Source organism: Hippopotamus amphibius, chromosome 11 (assembly GCF_030028045.1).
Source record: "Hippopotamus amphibius kiboko isolate mHipAmp2 chromosome 11, mHipAmp2.hap2, whole genome shotgun sequence".
Classification (NCBI taxonomy): domain Eukaryota; kingdom Metazoa; phylum Chordata; class Mammalia; order Artiodactyla; family Hippopotamidae; genus Hippopotamus; species Hippopotamus amphibius.
Window position 1 is genome coordinate 38,244,968 of NC_080196.1, and position 21,672 is coordinate 38,266,639.

General features: G+C 36.8%; 1 protein-coding gene across 1 annotated transcript in view; it reads right to left on the reverse strand.

Annotated features, from left to right (window-relative positions):
- DNAH8 (dynein axonemal heavy chain 8) overlaps nucleotides 1–21,672 on the reverse strand; it is a 291,803-nt gene that overhangs the window by 181,174 nt on the left and 88,957 nt on the right. Inside the window, exons 24-32 of the mRNA XM_057698986.1 lie at nucleotides 18,808–18,883; nucleotides 17,662–17,857; nucleotides 15,528–15,724; nucleotides 14,787–14,913; nucleotides 13,730–13,965; nucleotides 11,261–11,365; nucleotides 6,985–7,098; nucleotides 5,229–5,291; nucleotides 3,030–3,130 (exon numbers count right to left, since the gene is read on the reverse strand). Of these exons, the coding sequence (XP_057554969.1) occupies nucleotides 3,030–3,130; nucleotides 5,229–5,291; nucleotides 6,985–7,098; nucleotides 11,261–11,365; nucleotides 13,730–13,965; nucleotides 14,787–14,913; nucleotides 15,528–15,724; nucleotides 17,662–17,857; nucleotides 18,808–18,883 (1,215 nt within the window). The remainder of the gene's footprint in view (nucleotides 1–3,029; nucleotides 3,131–5,228; nucleotides 5,292–6,984; nucleotides 7,099–11,260; nucleotides 11,366–13,729; nucleotides 13,966–14,786; nucleotides 14,914–15,527; nucleotides 15,725–17,661; nucleotides 17,858–18,807; nucleotides 18,884–21,672) is intronic.

Genomic DNA, 21,672 nt, shown 5'->3' on the forward strand with positions numbered 1-21,672 from the left:
CAAATCTTTCATACATAATGTATATAATGTCTTATATATACCAACATGCAAACAACCCTGTCAGTTTCCAAAGACTTTATTAAAGCTCCATCAATTAGGTCAAAGTTTACAGCTCTCAAATATCCCAAATTATGCTATGACGTGACATTAGCAAACAGTTGGATTATTACCACCATACCAATCATTGCAAACAATGTGACCAAAATTTGCTAACAAGATCAAAGCTAAGGCTAGGTTTTATTTGATTTTTTTCTTTCAAATGCAAGCTGGATTTTCATGATTATGTCTGCCTTTAAGTCTGACTTTAAACATCACTTTCCTACCAGAAGCTTTCCCTCATGTGCCCAGATGGAGTTATATCCAAAACAAGAAGAAAGGAGGGATTCCGGGTCTGAGTAAAGGAAAACTACTTCATTGCGTAAAACAGCAAAAATTGACCACTCAACAGAGTTTGTGGATTCTCCTAGGAATACCTCAACGCTTAGTGTACCATGAGGGTTCACTGAATCCGATTTTAGTTTTTTATTTCTTGAGTAGTTCTAATTATTTGTAAGGATTGAGAATTATAATTTTATTATTTATTATAGATAATCAAAGACCAAAGATAAAATTTTCTTACGGTTTTGATGGAGTAAAACTCATTCTACCTTGTGTTAACCTAAAACAAACAGATTGCCAGTTATTTCTCCAGAAAAAAAAATGAGTTTATTCAGGATCAGCAGAAAGTTGCAATTTGGGGTCTGCAACCATGGCAAGCAATGTGCAAGTCCCCAAATGGCAAGAGAAGGAGAACTCTTTTATAGAGGGACATAGGAGGTTGGGGGGCTATAGTAAACAAAGAATCCATGGCTTTTCATCGGCTGAGTTGTTGCCAGGAAAGAAGAGGAGTCTTTCTACTTGTTGGGCTCTGCTAATATTGCCGGGCATGAGAGCTCCCCCTTTTTGTCTCCTGACTCTATTTAATTGAGGTTTCTACTTATTAATTTTTTTACACTTGCAATTACCAAGGTGCACTGAACCCTTTTATAAATCTAAGATACATTCTGGAATCTTAGTTATTTTTTTTCCAATCCTTGTTTCATTTTTCTAATTCATCATCCTAGACATTATTTCATTATTAATCACCGATTATTCCCAATTATACTAAAAGTGACTAAAATAATAAGAAAAGCAAATGATGAATCTCCTATAAGGATGATGCAACAGTGAAAAAATAATCACTACTGCATTATCCTTAAAATTTCTTACTGTGTTACCAAAATATTGCATCATCTTTCAAATAAGTATAAAAAAGAACTCTGCAGATACCACTTTTGTAGTCTTTTGATTTTTATTTACCTTTCACTTAATACAGTTAAGAATTCAGTACTTTTCATTTTCTACCTAAAAGAATAAAACTGACAAAGGAAGGTGTCTCCCAACTATTAAACAGAAAAAAGACGGAAAGCAACACTCTAGACTCTAATTTTGATAGTGAAACTGATTGTGCAAGTGAAATCTCAGACTTTGGAGTCTTTAGATGAACCTAGATCATCTCATTTTGTGAAAAAGATAAGTGAGAGTGTCCTTTCATTATTTATGATGTTTATGTAAATTTTATTTGATACATTCCACAAGAAGACAGATGTTGAAAGGAGATATGTATTCAAAGGAAATAGATAATGCAGAAATGAAAAATTTAGTTGATTGTTCAAATGTAAAAGTAAAGATTTTTGTATTTGTAGTGCAAAAAAGATGGTGATCCCCTCTTCAACAAAATTATGGGTCTGAGTTTTCAATAGTTTTGAGTTTTAACAATGCAAGCACAAGAATAACCATAAGTAATAATAAGCTAGAGTTCTTGAAGATGGATTTGAAACCTGGAATCAGTCTTTACGGGATGGATATGCTCTAGGTTCATGCATGACATCTAATGAGCTGCATTCAAAACTCGGTCTCCATTTTGTGTACATACGTCTTCAAACCAGGACATTATGGAGCAAAAGTTTGGGTTTTCTCTGCTTAAATTCTTATTAAGTTTTCTAATAAAACTGCTTTTCACCATTCCTTTATTCTTACTTCTGAAAATTATTCACAATTACTTAAAAACATGAAAAATTAAAAGGGTCCGTTGGTCTAGATGGTAAATGAGAATGATTGGCTTTCCTAGAATACTGCAGGTCAAAATAAAACACTGATTCTCAGACTGAGAGTGCAAAAGAATTAACTAAAGAGTTTATAAAGATGCAGAATTGCTAGGACCCAATTCCAGAGATTCTGATTCAATAAGTCAGGGAAAAGGACTAGACATCTGCAATTCTAAACAATTAGTTACTGGATTAAGCTTAGCAAATGACTATTTTTAGGAAAAAAATACAAACCATCTACCCTAAACGGCTGAAGAATTCACTTATCTTCAGACAACTTTATGTATGTTTTGCCATGACATTTTCATGCTGGGACTTTGAAACAAGTCAACATCAAGTTCTAAAGCCAAGATCCTAATAAACTAATACCACTGTTTTAATTTTGCCTTTGAGGAAAGTTATATTTTTCTATTAAAGCATACTTGTTTACATCCTAGATCCACTGTTTAAAAGCAATTGTTACTGTTTAAAATCAATTAAGTCCCTTGGCCTTCAGTCTCAATGAATTCTATGCCTACCCAATGGGGAAAAGCGCTTAGCATAAATGCAGTAAGAAGGAAGCAAGAGCCGAGGACAGCTATTCCTCTAAGTAAATGAAAGTTATCCAAAACTGCAGTGCTTCTGCACAACTACAGACACTATTCAAAATCATGAAAAGAAAAGAAAATAAAGCACAGGCTAAATATAGACCATTAATGCCCAGAATTTTTGCAATGTATTTTCTACTCCCCTAGAACATTTTGTATAAGTAGACTGTGTATCCAATGGGTCAGGAATAGCCCGGAATGAGGGGACCAGTTTTTCAAGCCAGACTCTTTTCTGCGTGATGGATTTAATGACGACATGATTCTTCTCATGGACAATTAATTATTTATAATAAACTTGTCCAATTTCTAAACTTACCTAGTTTTGTGTAAAACCTCATAGTCAGTCACAGGCAACCCAAAAAGTTGTTCACCAGATGAATACGTAACGAATTTCCTCCACAGATCATCAAAATTGGCCTATAAAAGGTTTTCAAATTATAGTAAGATGTAATTAATTCAAAGCTAGTGGGAAGCTGCTGCATAACACAGGGAGATCAACTTGATGACTGGTGGTGATTTAGCGGGGTGGGATAGGGAGATGGGAAGGAGTCGCAGGAGGGAGGGGATATGGGGATATATGTATAAATACAGCTGATTCACTTTGTTGTACAGCAGAAACTGGCACAACAGTGTAAAACAATTATACTCCAATAAAGAGCTTAAAAAAAAAAGACCATTAAAGCAGAATTTATTATAATCGGAATAAAAGCTACATTGAAGTTTATTTAATATTATCTATGAAACAAGGATTTGTGAAGCAAATTTATGCTGATACCAGGCTATCAGAGGAAAAGTTAAGCACTTAGGAAAATTAACTTCCAAGCATTCCGAAAGTAATCATTTTATATAAAATTATTTCTTTAATAAATAAAGTGGTCCCCAGACATATATTTCAAGCTCCCATAAATACATCTAAAAGTAATGAAATTGCATTTTTAAAATTCTATAATTCAGACTTTTCTACTATTAGACTGGTCATCTCTGCTACAGGATTCAATTAAGTGAAGCATTAGTAAAATCCATTCAACCTTGTTTTCTCTACAAGAAATAGTCTATAAAATAAAGGATTCCTGTTTAACACCATTTTAAATAACTAATAGTTTAAATCAGCAAAGTTAATGCACAGGTCTTTTGAACTGGAATTTGAACCTCCTAGACTTAGAATGCTAAACGTGAACAGTGTTTAAAGCACAAAAGCAAACAGAAATAATTCACTTGTGACAAGAGCACACAGTGCTCTACGTAAACGGTGTAACATCTCAATTAGGATCCTAAATTCCCAATCCTGAAAACTGTCTGGCATCGGACCTCACAGTGCTCAGATAATGATACAGATGTGATAGATACATTAGCACATTTTACAGGAGCCAAATCAGGAAGGTATGGAGATGCAGGAGGAACTCCAGTGAACTCTTAGTTCCTAGAGGGGAAGAAGCTTTTTGCACTTTTTATATTCCTTGGTGGTTAGTATGGTGGTTACTCAATACATGTACTGAATGAAAAGTCCATAGGACTATGTGGACATTAGGAGAGGAGAAATGAAAACTTCCAAGTTAGCATACATTTAAAGGATGAGATTTAAATCTTGTTAATGTGGTGAAGACTACTGATGAATGCCAGCCCGCGCCCTTTTTTCCGCTCAGGTCCTAAATAATTAAAAAAAGCCTCACACCACCAGCCAAACAGGGAACAAAATGTCAGCTTTGTCAGCAGGCTAGCCAAGTACCCACTAACTCCCCAAATCAGAGTCAAGTTGCATCAGAAAACAACACTGGGACCTGAGATGAGGTTTCTGCTTCTTTCCCAGATCTAGATCTTGGTACCTGCTTTGGGGTAGTGGGGAGAACGCCTGCTTTTGAGAAGCGTTAGGTCTGCAAATCTGACCCTCAGCCATATACCCAGCCAGATGCCTGGAAAACTGCTCAGCTTACAAGCCCATGCACAGTCAGAACAGGAGGTACAAGGAGGCAAGAGATTGGCCCTACATTTGCCTTTTCAATGAAGTGAACACTCCCCTGGTATGGGTGGCTCATTAAAGTCCCAGTTGCTGACCAATAAATTGAGAACTCCTGAGGGAAAAACAAGGACATGGGTCTATCTTCAAACTATACCCAGGCTTCAACCACTTATCATCAACTCCAACATCATCACTCTGGTCCAAGTTACTACCACCCTCCCTGGAATACTGCAATAGCCTCCTAATTAGTCTCCCTGCTTTTAGCCTTAACTGCCAATAATCTACTCTCAACACAGGAGTCAGGGTGGCCCATGAAAACATCAGTAAAATCATGTCACACTTCTCACTCAGAGTCAAAGCAAAAATTATAGAAACTAAAGCAAAAATTACAGAAAGCCTTCACATGGCTAGATTTGCTGCAAAACTTGGGTATTCCTAGTAAAGAAGAAAACACTGGTTTTTGGACAACAGCCTTATATTTCCTAGTGGGATGACCATAGGATCCACCTAAGTATAAATGCAGGGAATGTCAATGTAACCAAAAAAATGTAGTTTTACCTGAAATATCTGTAGCCTGTTGCTAGCTTCTTGGGGTGGTATATTTGGAACCATGGGTCCCTCCTGTAATGAATAATATAATCTGCATTTTAATTCCAAATCAATTTATTAGGTTTATCTATTATTTCCTTTTAGACAAATAAACATGATTTTTATATTACATGATCTAATTTTGTCCTGTACATGAAGCTTTCATTTATTTTTGGCAACAGTTTTATTGAGATATAATTCACATATTATACAATCCACTCATTTAAAATGTACAATTCAACAGTTTTTATTATATTCACAGACTATGATCACAATCAATTTTAGTTCATTTGCATCACTCTAACTTCCATTCATTTTTTAAGGACCTTGACATAGCTAATAAAAATGTGATTAAATTATACCTTATATGAAGCTCATAACACAAGAGCTCTGTTTCATTTCATTTATGATTATCAATGATGATGTTGTGGTTGTGCATTAGAATAACTGGTATAGAGTTCTGAGAAGAACCTCCTTTCACTAATAGTCCAGCCCAATATGGAAACAGAGACACACATAGATTGAATACTTGGAAGAAGCAGAAGGCGGTTTCTGGTGGCCATGAGCCACAAAAGAGTTGCAAAAAAGATCCCAAATGGTCTGTACAATCATGAATATTATGGATATGCTAAATAATACCTCAGATTGCCAGTATAATAGAATAATAGAGCAATAAAATGTCAACTAATCAAACCTAAAAGAGATGTTCAGTACATGTTTAAAAAATGTATTATAGGGCTTCCTAGGTGGCGCAGTGGTTGAGAATCCGCCTGCCAATTCAGGGGACACGGGTTCCATCCCTGCTCCAGGAAGATCCCACATGCCGTGGAGCAACTGGGCCCGTGCACCACATCTACTGAGCCTGTGCTTTAGAACCCGTGAGCCACAACTATTGAGCCCATGTGCTGCAACTACTGAAGCCCACGTGCCTAGAGCCCGTGCTCCACAACAAGAGAAGCCACGGCAATGAGGAGCCCACGCACCACAATGAAGAGTAGCCCCCACTGACCACAGCTAAGGAAAAGAAAGCCCACGCACAGCAAAAAAGACCCAACACAGCCAATAAAATAAATTCATACCAAAAAAAAACAAACAAACAAGAAAAAACTAAAAGACATTTTTTTTAAAATGTATTATGAAAGTAGTGCCAAGGGCTTAAATTATTTTATGATTTCAGAACTATTGTGGCCACTAAAAGAAAGTAAAATATGTTAGGGGACTATATCCAACTTCTGAGTTTAACTTCAAAGAGGTTGACCACTAATCAGTTATTATACCAGACTGAACAGTCTGTGGGACTGACCAAGGATGACACTTATTAATTATGTTCAGTGACCCTTTTGGTTCTCTAAGAGTTCGTGGAAATAAAAATCAGTTGCATAACACCCTGGCATTAGGGCATTTATAGTTTTTTACAGCCTTCCAACAGTTGCATTACATTTTTAATTATGAGTATTCTGGTCTGAGAAAGGACATAAGCAGACTCTTTGTTCCTTCCACAATTTCCAAAGTTGTTGCTCCTTTTACCAGTTTAATCTTCTCTCTTCCTACATGAAACATGCTTAAAGGACCAGCTATCCCCCCTTTTTGATAGCTGCAAATATGAAAAGACAGCCTCTTACATACAATGTACAAATCACAGTATATTTTTCAGGGTCCATTACTTTTATCTCATATAAACATACCACCAAATATCTTAACACACAGCATGGAACACTTAAATTACCGTCTCATATGCTTCTGCAAAGTTCATTACATCCTCACGAAAAACTTCCACGGATTCAAGTAGACTACTTTTAAACTTTGGCTGCACTTGAACTAGTTCATCTTGTACAGAAACCTAGAATTTAAAAAAAAATTCAATGAGGGTGTGAAAGTAATGTATTTAAATGAAAACTATAATTCTACTCCAGCAAGTTTGTTATCTCACAGATGTACTGTATCAACAAGGATGTCTCTGCAACGTTGTTAAAAAAACAAAAACAAAAACAAAACCCCAAAAAAATAGACCAACAAGAGACTCAAATCATTCTAGTTCATGAACCAAGAGGCAAAGCTCAAATCATTCTAGTTCATGAACCAAGAGGCAAAGCTATTTAACTGCAGTTAGGAAAACATTTTCTGGCTGACCCAGTTCAGGCCAAGGAAAGAGTTACTACTATGGGCCCAGTCTGGGTCACTTGCTGTCTCTGAGACCAGGCCATGGTCTGGGATTAGAAATCTCTCGTAGGTTCACATGGTTGCAGTAATTGGAGCTCTTCCCTGTAAGAAAATGTTATTACTCTAGGTATAAAAATGTAGCAAATGTCTTCCACAATGATCTTCAAAGCTTCTGCTTAAAACTGCAATCATAATAGATAACACTTAATTCATGTTTTCTATCTGCCAGGCTCTTTACATATGTTAACTCATTTAATCCTCATAACTACCCTGTGTGGTAAATACTAATATTATACTCATTTTATAAGCGAAAAAAATCAAGGCACACAGAGACTAACTTCCTCAAGGTCCGAGCACCAGTATGAAACAAGGTCAAGATTCAGAACCTGGCAGTGTGGTTCCAGGACTCTTGCTCCTAACTGCTCTCAACAACGGCATCTTTCTCGGTTGGAACATAAACTGCTTTAAGCTTAATGGTGATTGTAGTAAAGAATGGGTCAGTACGTTTAACATTAACAAAGAAAAGGGAGGAAAATCCAAGTGAATCTTCTAAAATAAATAATAGAAAATTGGGCTTCGCTAAATCTCAACAGAGGGTTCCCCTTTCCTTTCTAAGACTCATTGTCTAGACTAACCGGCAAGTGCTTTTCAACATAAGTGATTAGTCAATATTGAACATGAACTTAAAGAGAAATGAGTATTAAAAAAAGCTTCTAAAATATTTCTAAAGGACCGTATGAAGAAACTGAGAAACAAAGGTTATTAACTTGCATAAGATCACCCAACTGGCTGGTGGCAGAGCTAGAATCGCAAGTCATGACCCCAATTTCAGGTCTGTGTCCTTGCTACTTTGCCTTGCTTCAATCTCAGTGACAAATCTTTCCATAAACAGGAAATCTGAAGCCGACATTAATTAATTAATATTCAATAAGATCTTTTAGTATAATTAAAGAATCTGGACCCTCCCTTGGGATTCACTTTTAATGTCTAAATATTTACCAACTTCAAAAACGTTTAGAGGACTTCCTAAGTGGCGCAGTGGTAAAGAATCTGCTTGCCAATGCAGGGGACATGGGTGCGAGCCCTGCCCTGGGAAGATTCCACATGCCGCGGAGCAACTAAGCCGGTGCGCCACAACTATTGAGCCTGTGCTCTAGAGCCCGTGAGCCACAACTACTGAGCCCACATACCGCAACCACTGAAGCCCACGCACCTAGGGCCTGTGCTCCACAACAAGAGAAGGCACTACAACGAGGAGCCTGTGCACCACAATGAAGAGCAGCCCCCGCTCGCAGCAACTAGAGAAAGCCCACGTGCAACAACAAAGACCCAACGCAGCCAATAAATAAATAAAATAAATAATTTTAAAAAATGCTTAGAGAGAGATTTATAGCTATAAATGCCAACATTAAAGGAAAAAAAGACCTCAAATCAGTAATGTAACCATCCACCTTAACAAACTAGATGAAGAAGAACAAACTAAACCCAAAGCAAGTGGAAGGAAGAAAATAATTTTAAAAGGGCACAAATAAATGATATAGAGACTATGAAAACAATAGAGAGAATCAACAAACTAAAAGTTTCTTCTTTGAAAAGAGCAACCGAAGTGACAAAACTTTACCTAGTCTACCCAAGAATAAAGGAGAAAGGACTCAAATTACTAAAATTAGGGAAGAAAGAAGAGACATAACTACTTACTTCACAGAAATAAAAAGAATTACAAAGACACAGTCAACAGAGTGAGCAGGCACCCTACAGACTGGGAGAAAATATTTGCTAATCATATATCTGATAAGAATTTGCTTATCATATATCTGAATGAGTCAAATATTTGTTAATCATATATCCAGCATATATAAAGAACTTCCACCACTCAGCAACAATAAAAAACAAACAATCCAACTTAAACTAGTCAAGGAGCCTGAATAAACATTTCTCCAAAGAAGATATACAAATGGCCAACAAGCATACGAAAAGATGCTCCATATCACTTTTCCTTAGGGAAATGCAAATCAAAACCACAAGGAGATACCATCTCACCCATTAGGTTGTCTACTATAAAGGACACAGAAAATAACAAGTGTTGGTGAGCATGTGGAGAAATTGGAACCCTTGTGCACCGTTAGTGGCAATGTAAAATGGTATGACTGCTTTGGAAAACAGTACGGCAGTCCTAAAAATTACAAATAGAATTACTATATGATCCAGCAATTCTATTTCTGGGTATATATCCAAAAGAACTGAAAGCAGGGTCTCAAAGAGATATCTGTACACTCATGTCCATAGTATCATTATTCACAACAGCCAAAAGGTGGGAGGAACACAAGTGTCCACTGATGGATGAATGAATAAACAAAATGTGGTATATGCATATGATGGAATATTATTCAGCACTGAAAAGGAAGGAAATTCTGACATATGCTACAACATGGATAAACCTTGAGGACATCATGCTAACTGAAATAAATCAGTTACAAAAAGACAAATATTGTTCATACAGTATTCCACTTATACGACGTACCTGAAGTGGTCAAATTCATAGAGACAAAGTAGAATGGTAGTTTCTAGGAACAGGGGGAAGGGAGAAATGGGGAGTTGTTTAACAGGTAGTTTCAGTTTTGCAATATGAAAAAGTTCTGGAGATTGGCTGCACAGCAACGTGAACACACAACACTACTGAACTCTACACTTAAAAACGATTAGGATGGTAAATTTTAGGTTATGTGTATTTTACCACAATTTTTTTAACCTTAGTACAAAGCTGCTATAATCAAGATTGGCATAGGAGTAGATATATGGACCAACAGAATAGAACTGAGAGTCTGGAAATAAACCCTTACATTTATGGTTAATTGATTTTCTCCAGGGTGCCAAGACAACTCATTGGTGAAAGGATAGTCATTACATAAATGGCACTCAGACAATAGGATATCCACAGAGTCTTACATGACGCCAAACCCCTAACTCACACCACATACAAAAATTAACTCAAAATGTATCAAAGACCTAAGTATAAGGGTAAAATTATAAAACTCTCATAAGAAAACACAGTGGTGGCTCTTCATGACTCTGGATTAGGCAATGGTTTCCTACATACAATACCAAAACACAAGCAACGAAAGAAAATATAGACAAATTGAACTTTACCAAATTTGAAAACTTTTTGTACTTCAAAAAGACACCATCAAGAAAGTAAAAAAAATGAGAGAAAATATTTGCAAATCGTTTGATTAAGGGACTTACATCCAGAATACATAAAGAACCCTTACAACTCAAAGAAACAAATAACCCAATTTAAAAAACATGGAAAGGATTTAAATCCACCTTTCTTCAAAGAAGATATACAAATGGCCAATAAGTACATGTAAAGATGCTAAGAATTATTAACCATGAGGAAAATGAAGACAATATGGAAAATTAGACAATGTGGATAAATCTTGACAACATTATTCGAAGTGAAAGAAGCCAGTCACAAAAGACTACGTATTATGTGATTCTCTCTATATTAAGTGTCCAGAAAAGGCAAATCCATAGAGACAAAAAGTAGATTAGTGATTGCCAGGGGCTGGGGTGAGGAGGAAAATGACGAGTGATTACTAATGGATATGGGGTTGCTTTTGGGGTGAAGCAAATGTTCTAAAATTAGATAATGATGGCTGTTGTGCAACTCTGTGCATATATTAACAATCACAGAACTGTATACTCTGAAATGGTAAATGTTATAGTATGTGGATTATATCTCCATAAAGCTATTACTATATACGGAGCTTTTTAAAAGTTTGAGTATTTTTTTTCTGGAGATAGTGACTTCATAAAAAAGTAAGAATTAAATTTGTACTTACAGCCTTACTCTGCAATTTGTTGAAAGAATATCTCAAGGTATCAACTGCTTCTGATTCTTCTTTGGTTACTTCAACTTCAAATCTGTTTAAAATAGCATAGGCTTCCTGTGGAGTGGGGGTAGAGTTCAGATACATCACGAGGAATATAACTGCCAAATGACTTAGATGCCTTCTAAAAACACATTGCTATGTCTTCAAAGACTAGAAGAATGGTTCCCCAAATTGAACATGTATAGAAAGCTCCTTTAGATTATCGCTGACATCAGATATTGACTCTAGATCCCAGGCCCTGAAAACTGAATTTAATAAGCACCAAGGTGATTCTGGTGGAGACTAGGCAAATCATTTTGAGATACTGTCCTAGGAAAACTCCCCTAGAATAGTTTTCTGCCTCTCTCCTCCTTGATCTTGTGACAACCTCATGCAAAATGTTTTCTCATACTCTATTAAAATATGGGTTGGCTATGTAAGGAATGGAATGAAATGATGATGTGGGAGATATTCTGAAGAACAGACACTAATGAACAAACAAAACAAAACAAAAACAAATGCACAGATACAGAGAACAAACTGGTGGTAACCAGAGAGAAAGGGGGTTGAGGGGATGGTGAAATGGGTGAAGGGGATCAACTATATGGTGATGGATGGTAATGAGACTTAAAGGTGGTGATCACTTTGTAGTGCATACAAATATTGAATTATAATGTTCCACACCTGAAATATGTATAATGTTATATACCAATTCTGCCTAATTTATTTTATTTTTTTAATAAATTTATTTATTTATTTATTTATTTATTTATGGCTGAGTTGGATCTTTGTTGTTGCGCACAGGCTTTCTCTAGTTGCGGCTAGCAGGGGCTACTCTTTGTTGCGGTGCGTGGGTGGTGGCTTCTCTTGTTGCAGAGCATGGGCTCTAGGCATGTGGGCTTCAGTAGTTGTAGCATGTGTGCTCAGCAGTTGTGGCTCATGGGCTCTAGAGTGCAGGCTCAGTAGTTGTGGATCACAGGCTTAGCTGCTCCATGGCATGTGGGATCTTTCCGGACCAGGGATCGAACCTGTGTCTCCTGAATTGGCAGGCAGATTCTTAATCACTGCACCACCAAGGAAGTCCCAATTTTGCCTAATTTCTTTTAAGTGATGAAGTGGCAATTGGCTTTACCAAAAGAATTTATGCTGAAAAACTGAGCTTCAGGAAAAACTGATATGATAATTTGTTAAATCTTGAGGAGTGAGTGGTCAGCATTCAAAATACCCAAATACTAAGATTTAAATAAGTAGTAAAGGTATGAAGTTCATTAGCTACCAGAGTATAAACTCTAAATGGGTTCAAGAAAGCAATGCTAAAAAAAAAAAAAAAGAAAAAGAAAGAAAGCAATGCTCAGTCATGAAAAGGAGGCAGTGGGAGTGCCAACTGCCCAGGTTTGCAGGCAATAAGGGAGTGCACTGTCCATAGAGAATTAAAAAAAAAAAGTGATAAATTGAATTGTCTGATTTTTATTATCACCATGAGCCAGAAATTCTAAATATTAGTCATAAATACTTGTGGTAGACAGAATAACAGCCTCCCCAAATGTTATCCACACCCTAATCTCCAGAACCTGTGAATATGTCACCTTACGTGGCAAAAGGGACTTTGCAGATGTGATTAGTAAAAGAATCTGAGATGGGGAGATTATCCTGGATTAACCATGTGGGCCCAACGTAATCAAAAAGGTCCATTTAAGAGAAAGAGGGAAGCAGGAGATTCAGAGTCAGAGATGTGATGACAGAAGCAGGGGTAGGAGTGGTGCCACTGCTGGAAGGGAGCCAGAAGCCAAGGAATGCAAGCAGCCTCTGGAAATTGATAAGGCAAAGAAAGGATTCTTCCCTAGAGCCCCTGCTGACATGTTGATTTTAGCCCCATAAGACCCATTTTCATACTTCTGACCTCTAAAACTATAAAATAATAAATTTGTGTTGTTTTAAGCCATTAAGTTTATGGTCATTTGTTATAGAAGCAATAGGAAACTAAAACACTACTCTTCCCTAAAAACATCTCTTGTTGATCTAAATTCCAACAGTTTACTACTGAGTCTAAGTGGACCACTCCCACCACCTGCCCATGGTATGCCGCTGGTCATAGGTGAGACACATAACTGAGACACATAAAGCCAAAGATATTTGGGGAACTTGCTTAACATGTCAGGACTGAAGTGAGAGAATAGAACCATTCTTTCCTGTTAAATGTGGGTGCCAACATAAAAAACTGAACACTGTCTAGACCAGTACAGAATTATCAACATATTAATATTCCTTTGTATACTGTTCACTGTTGATAACTGTCAAAATCCCTCCAAGGACATCAACTTCAGAGAGGAAAAACAGGCAGACTATGCCATAAAATAGATGAAGAAATCAACTTTTCAGTGTTTCTCTATTTTTTAAAACAATAACATTTCAAGAAAGAAAAATGCAATCATTTCTTACTTCAATTGGTCCCAAAGTCATGTCCATTTGAATTTCATTATCGCGGATACAAGACAAGGCTTCCATTGCAAACCTGACATCATCTAAGTCACGAATAGGTCTAGATAACTTTTTCAAATATTCATTGATAAATGTTATCATGTCTGACATTTTCTTTTTGTATTCTTCATTCAAATATCGACAGAGTAGCATCTTCCATGCCTTAGCCTCAATTGATAAGGCCAATTTCATTGGCTCTGGTGAAGACAAGAGAAGGTCAAAATAAAACACAACTGACATTCTAAAGCGATTCACTTTCTGTGTGACCTAACCATCTATATAACTGCACTGTCCATTTGAGAGCCAACAGCCACACTGAGCACTTGAAATGTAGTTAGTCTGTAGTTAGTCTAAATTAAATGTTCTGTAAGGTTGCTCAATTTTGAAGACCTAATTCCTATCCTGGTGGAGTATGTCAAGCTGTTCACGAGAAGAACACCAAAGTCTATGGAGAAGAATTTTGGAAATTAGTTCTAGCACTATCCAATGTGAACCCTGCTCTGTTTCCAGCCATCCCATGAGGAGCCTTCACTCACTCCCCCAATTTTCTCTAGGTAACCCCTATATGAGACCAGCAGTGCCTGTCCAGCATAGCTCTCCCTCACTATGGTCAGCAATAGAGTCAGCTTGGGCTTTCGATTTCAGACATTAAGTGGTTGTTTCATCAACCTCTGATACTCTAACCCCAACTGGACTAAATTCTCAGGAGACCTCAAACTGTTTTGATTCTTATCCTGGGTATACAACCCCCTCCTTGCAGTAGCCTGCAGTTCCAGCTGTAGTTTTAGTTGCTTGAATGCCAATTTAGTATTAAGTACATTAAGCTACTTGGTGTAATATTATATATACACAATATGTGATTATATATAACATATATAACATATATATGAACAATACTGGTGGTCCAGAAATATTTAATATTTATAATATTGTGCCAAAGTAGCTTAGTAACTGCTTTCTAAATGAAGTAACATTTCATGTGAAAATACAGATACTTAACATAATATTTTTTAAATACCTGTATGCAGTTCAAGTGCTCCTACAACTATAACAGGTTTCAACTCATCAATCTCCTGTTCAAAAGTAGCATAGTGTAGAATTTTGGATCTAATTTCAGTCAGAGAGGGATTGTTAGCCAAAAATTCCTGTAGCAAGGAAAGAATCAACATTTTCTTCAGCTTTTTGACAATGTAAATCTTACACCTCTAATAGTTGAATTAGATGAGATTGGGCGCATTCAGGGTGGTATGATCGTAGACTAATAGTTGAATTAGAAAACTGCATCTGCTTATTATATATTTTTCCTCTTGTATGTGCTATCAGGCCAGCGGCTCGGTACAGAAAGGAATGAACATTTAGTACTGGAAGAGGAGGCTATGTGAGAGAATTTCACATTTCTGAATGGTTATTCAGAGTCTAAAGTTTCTTTGAGTCTAACCAAATATACAGTTGAGCCGATGTAAGCTGGACACACCCTTGAATACCGGACCTCTGGGCATGTCTCATGTCTCGAACATAGTTAGTACTCAATTGTTTAAGTGAATTAAACAAAATCTGCCGGGGCCTCATTATTATCAATTGCCCCAGTGTCAATGTGAGAATTACACAAGACATAGTGTTTTAGGTGCGTGGCATTTACAGGTTCTCAGCCTCTGTTCTTGAGCTCTCATCATTATCACTGACGTTTTCCCAGTCCTCCCACAGGAGTTAGAGATAAACAATGAAAACTCAAACTGCATCACAAGTAGCGGAAACACACCTTCACTTTTACATCTCGGTCCTCTGTCCAGAGCGTCTTGTACTTTTGAAAGTCCTGCAGGGCCTCATGAGCCACCTTTCTGAGAGAATTTACAGAGGAAGAGAGGAGGAGGACCAGCTTGGAAATATCCTTGTGCTCTGCCACACCCGGATAAAAATTCTTCAGCTTCCGTGCAGGAATAATTTCTTCAAAAGATCCTGAAAACAGACATTTTTATTCTATAGATAACTCCTATATTGAACTTTAAATACTATTAATTGTAATATTTATAGGCTTTTAAAACTTTATTTTCTTTAAGACCCACCCCACCCCCTCCCATTCCAAGTAATTAAGAGCTATTCTCTCACTAGCTTCACTTATTCTTATTAAACTATTGTGTCGAATTTTGAGGTCTAGGTTTCTTTAAAGTGGGGAAACTACTATTCAGAGGAGAGAACTGAAAGACACTGATTAACCACTCCCCCAAAACAAAACATCTTCCAAGGAAAGATTAGAAGAGTTGAAATTGCTACACTAGGCAGAACAGCCTTGTGGTTAAAGGAGAGGCGCTACATTTACTACCCAAATCACCTTAAGCCAATTATTTAATCTTCATGGAAATACTTGTGAGGATTAAATGAGACAACATATACTTGTCTTCAACTCTGCATCTGGTATATAGAGATCACACAACCACTATTAACCACCACCATAAACATCTTGCTGAAACCTAGTCATGTCACTGCCTTGACTTTCTGAAATTCTCAAGTATTCTCCATCAAGCAGAGACCATACAGATACTTTTGTTTGGCCCGAAGAGTTCCTTACTTTTTTTAAAGCAGCTGTTAGCAATTAAAGAATTATGCGATTTCATGAAAAACTCCAGATTTCCACCTTCTCTTTTAAAATGGTTTAATCTGGGAATTCCCTGGTGGTGCAGTGGTTCAGAATCCGCCTGTTGGTGCAGGGGATGCAGGTTTGACCCCTGATCCGGGAAGATCCCACATGCCACGGAGCAACTAAGCCCGTGCGCCACAACTACTGAAGCCCACGTGCCTAGAGCCCATGCTCCACAACAAGGGAAGCGACTGCAGTGAGAAGCCTGGGCACTGAAACGAAGAGTAGCCCCCACTCGCCATAACTAGAGAAAGCCTGAGTGGAGCAACGAAGACCAAATGCAGCCAAAAATAATAAATAAATAAATAAATTAATTAATTAATTAATTAATTAATTTTAAAAAAGTAAAATGGTTTAATTTGATATTCCTGCATGGCAAAAGTTAACTGAAGTATGCATAAATGATACTAATTTGGGGTGGAGTGGAAGAAAAGGGGAGATGTTGATCAAAGGGTATAAACTTTCACTAATAGGGTGAATAAATTCTGGAAATGTATAGTATGGTGACTATAGTTAATAATAATGTATACTTGAAATTTGTTGAGAGTAGACCTCAAGTATTCTCACCACACACACACAAAACCATTAACTATGGGAGGTGATGAATATATTACTTACTTTGATTGTGGCAACCACTTCAAAAATGGATACATATACCATAACATCATGCTGCACATCTCAAATAAGTACAACTTTTGTCAAAAATAAATAAATAAAAAATTTAATGTGACAGAACAGCAAAAAAGAAGGGAAGAAAGAAAAAAAAAAAAGAGTTTGGCTTTCTATACAAGAAAGTATCCAAAAATGTCCACAGAATTTTGGGTCAGTGTCCTATCACACTCATAATTATTTAAGGGAATAGCTTACATGTACTTTATGTACAAAGCACACATGACCCAGGTTTTCTAAGCACCATGTTCTAGCAAACTAAGTTTATCATACCAAATACAATGCTGAAAATAGAATTAGTTCTAAGGTTTATTTTCATTTTTAAGTTTGAATCTGAGACTGTGATAGTAGAAGAGTGATAAATATCCTTGTTCACCCACGACCAAAATCTGAAATGTGTGCATGCTATGTTTAAGATGGAAAATGGAGAACACTAGTTTTTTTAATGCACAATTTAACCAATACACATATAAAAATGACTTTAAAAATATCTATATGCTGTCATACTCAGGAAGAATCACAAAGATCATTTACTAACTGTTATAGTTCTAAGACTCTATTCATCAGAGATTGGTTTTAATATTCTTACTGTCTTCCTTCTTCAATTGCTTTCCTGCGCTCGGATGGGCCCCATCAGTAGTGGTACGGGAGGGACTGCTAATGACAGTCTTGGTGTGACGGGTCTGCTGTTGCCCCCAGTGAGCCACCCCTCTGCTGACCTCCAGGGTTAACTGGATCATACGGTTAATGGCTTGCTGAATGTCATCCAAGCTAGGAACCATTACCTGTGAAAAGAAGACACAAGTTCCCGGTGCTGCCAACACATACAAATCCATCCCTCTGATTCTCACCACCCTGTTTCCCACTGAGCAGAGAAAGCCTCCGCTGGCCCAGCAGAAGGCTGCTTCAACGAGAGGGATGTTAGAGGAAGGTAGTCTCCAGACTTTATCGATCTTCAAGTTTTCCCATTCTACTGTTCCTGCAGGCAGAAAGGTAAAACTATAGTACTTGTCATCCTTTCCCTGTGAGGGTGACTGCATGAGACAAATACTGTGGGCATGTGTTGGATGCCCATGAAGCAGAGCAACTGAAGAAGCTATACTGTCAAGATTCTGAACTCAGTTCTTTGAAATGTGCCAAATAAGCAAAGCAGTTGTCCTCCAGGGGGCCAGACTGTGTGGATATAGTGTTAGGTGAGCCACAGATTGTTCCTGCCTGGCCTTAGCACTTGGCTTGTCACAGAGTGCATCTCAGCCATCCTGTATGGCTTGGTGTTCCAGATGCTAAGAGGCAGCAGGAGGGGTGGCAGAGAAAAGTGCCCTGAGAAGGAACAAGGGACCCATGAACTCAGGGCACAGGCTCTCTCTTTCTTTCTTTCTGCTGTGGGTTGCCTCACAGTTGGGTGTTCAGGATAGGGATTTGGACTTCTGATATGGTCTTATTTAGATAACTTAATGTCTGAAGTAAGAAAAAGCAAGACGATTTGTAGGGTACTTGCTAACTGATGGCCCAACAGACACTTAACTCTTGCACCCACCTTCAGTATACCAAGAGCTCTGCAGAAGTAATTTTTATAATAGATATAAATGACACACTGATTTTTGTTAAATACTGAGGTGAAGTCAAAAAGCACATAGGAACAAGAGATTAGATAAAAGTACAGTTCAAATGCTATGTTTCTTAAATACATTACCAAAATATCACTGTATTAACTTGAATCTTTAATAATACTTACCACATTAGGAATAGCAAGATGTACTTCAGATTTTATAAAGGAAATAACATCATCTGACCGCTTTCGTCCATAAGGGCTGTAATAAGATGGACATTTAACTTATAAACCTTAACCTAAAATTTCATAAATAACTTCGTTATGCTACAACTTTCAACCCTAAAAAATAAAAATAATTTTCAAAATACTGAATTAATAAAGAGAATGCTATTTACAATGGAACCATAAATTTCATGAACTAGTTCATAAACTAAGAAAACTGAATGATTTAATATTCTTTGAGGTGAAATACTAGTCTCCTACCCATTTTCTAGTAATTTAACGTTGCTTTCTCTCAGAAAGTACCACCTAATAATGTTTACTAAAAGCACTCCTTCTTCCCAGCCCCACAACAGATGCTGAAAATCACCAACAAAAAGCATGTACCTTCATATACTTTTTTTTTGTGCGCAAGATTAAACAGGAGGTTTCTAGTCAAAGTCTTCCAAAAACTGCCTTTTAAAACAATATCAGTTATGCTCAGACAGAAGTACAGACATACAGACAGACACATCAGTGCAATTAATGAATGATATACATCAGCACGGCAAATTAGTTTGGTTATCTCCCTCTGCCTGACCTCTGTCCCCATCCCAGACAAAATTATAATAAATGTAAACTTTCCATAGCAAGAAATGTTATCATTACTGAAAAACTACACCAAGGGTCATGTGGAGGCAAAAGTGAAACTCCTAGATAGGGAGGGAAGGAGAGAGAGACACATAAAAACAAAACAAAAAACCTCTCACTCAAGGAGGGTCTATAAACTAAAATCTCAATATGCATGCATAAATCTAACAGTAAGAGGACAAAAGATACCAATAATTGAAACAAAAATTCACTCCAGATAAAGTTCAATGTATAGAAGCATGACAAACTCTAAAATAAATATACTGAGAATATTCAAAGAAACAAATGAAAGCCATCTTCTAAAAAAATAAATTGCTACATGAAAAAGGCAGGAGTGATAAAGTATCTGGAGGATAAGGAAAAAACTATTAACTGAAATATTTAAAATGTAGTAGATGAGATCACCTTTAGACTAGATAAAGAGATACTTGCCCATAACGTAACCCAGAAAGGCAAAAAGATGAAACATATGACAGATTAGTCAGGAGACAGGAAAGACAGACTGAGATGCTGCAACATCTGAGATGGCCACACGTCCATGGTGCCCAGCACAGTTATGGTTTAAGTCCATCCTGACACTTCATCTGGATAGTGCCTCTTCACTCAAAAGAGTGTCTTAGATGGAACAACAGATTATGTGGTCAACTTATTCAACGTTCAACTTCAGGAGTTCCATAACAAGAGAATGAAGAGAATGTCTCAGAAGCAATAACTGAAAAGGAAATTGCTGAGGATTTTCCAGGATTAAGGAACACTATATGCCCTCAAATAGAAAGTGTGTCCTGAGAACAAGGCATAATTAAATAAATACAAATCCACACCAGGAAAGGCAACTGCAGAATATCAAGGATAAAAACCAAATTTCAGTTAGACTCACTGCAGACTTCTTATCAGCAACAATACAGGTCAGGGAAAAAAATGAAGAAATACTTTGAAAGTGCTGAGAGACAAAAGTTTTTTATCCAGTCAAATCATTTCAGACTTAAAATGAAGAATAAGAGAGTTTACACCTCATATACCCTCCTTGAGAAGCCACGGATATAAAGTAAATACACAAGAACCTGGAGATTTTAATAAAATATAGCAGTAAATAAATTATTTTTGAGTGTTCAGAAACAGGTAAAAAGTAAAACACCAAACAACAATTATAAAGTAAGTACAGTTCATGTCAAGGCCCTTGTAGTTAGAAATGAGAAAACTGAAAAACTATAGATAGTACTTTTTAAAAAGTAGAGCTAAATATAGGTATTCTAAATTTGAAGGTAACTGGAGAACTGAAGTATAAGAAAGAGAATAAAAGGGGGAAATTATCCATTCCAAAGATAACACATAATAAATGAACAAAAGAAGTAAGAAACTTCAGATTAAGCCGATTAAACTCTATTAAAAGGCAGGGAAAATCAGATTAAATAAAAATATCAGATATAAGACTCACAGACATAGAGAACAGACTTATGGTTGCCAACGGGGAGGCAGGGAGGTGGTGAAGGATGGACTGGGAGTTTGGGGTTGGTAGATGCAAACTATTTATGTTTAGAATGGAAAAACAACAAGGTTCTAATGTATAGCACAGGGAACTATATTCAATATCCTGCAATACACCATAATGGAAAAGAATATAAAAAAAGGATGTGTGTGTGTATATATATATACACATACATATGTGTGTGTATGTGTGTGTGTGAATAACTGAGTCACTCTGCTGTACAACAGAGATTGGCACAATGTTGTACATTAACTCTACGTCAATTAAAAAATATATCAGGTATATAATGCTTTCAAAAGATAAAACAAAAAAACTTCACAGGAAAAATTAAATGGATAGAAAAAGATATACCAAAAAATCTGGGAAAGTAAAATTAATGACAGACTAAAAAGAATTTGAGAAATCAGGATTAGTACGGATAAAGAGGTTCATCAAATAAAAATAAAATACCAAGTGGGGAAAGTGGCAGGGGGGATGGGGGGCAGCACCAGAATGAATTGGGAGATTGGGATTGCCATATATACATTACTAATAAGAAAAAAAAATATCAAATTGTACCATAATGTTTATTGCAGCACTATTTACAATAGCCAGGACATGGAAGCAACCTAAATGCCCATCAACAAATGAATGGATAAAGAAGATGTGGCATATATATACAATGGAATATTACTCAGCTATAAAAAGGGATGAGATGGAGCTATATGCAATGA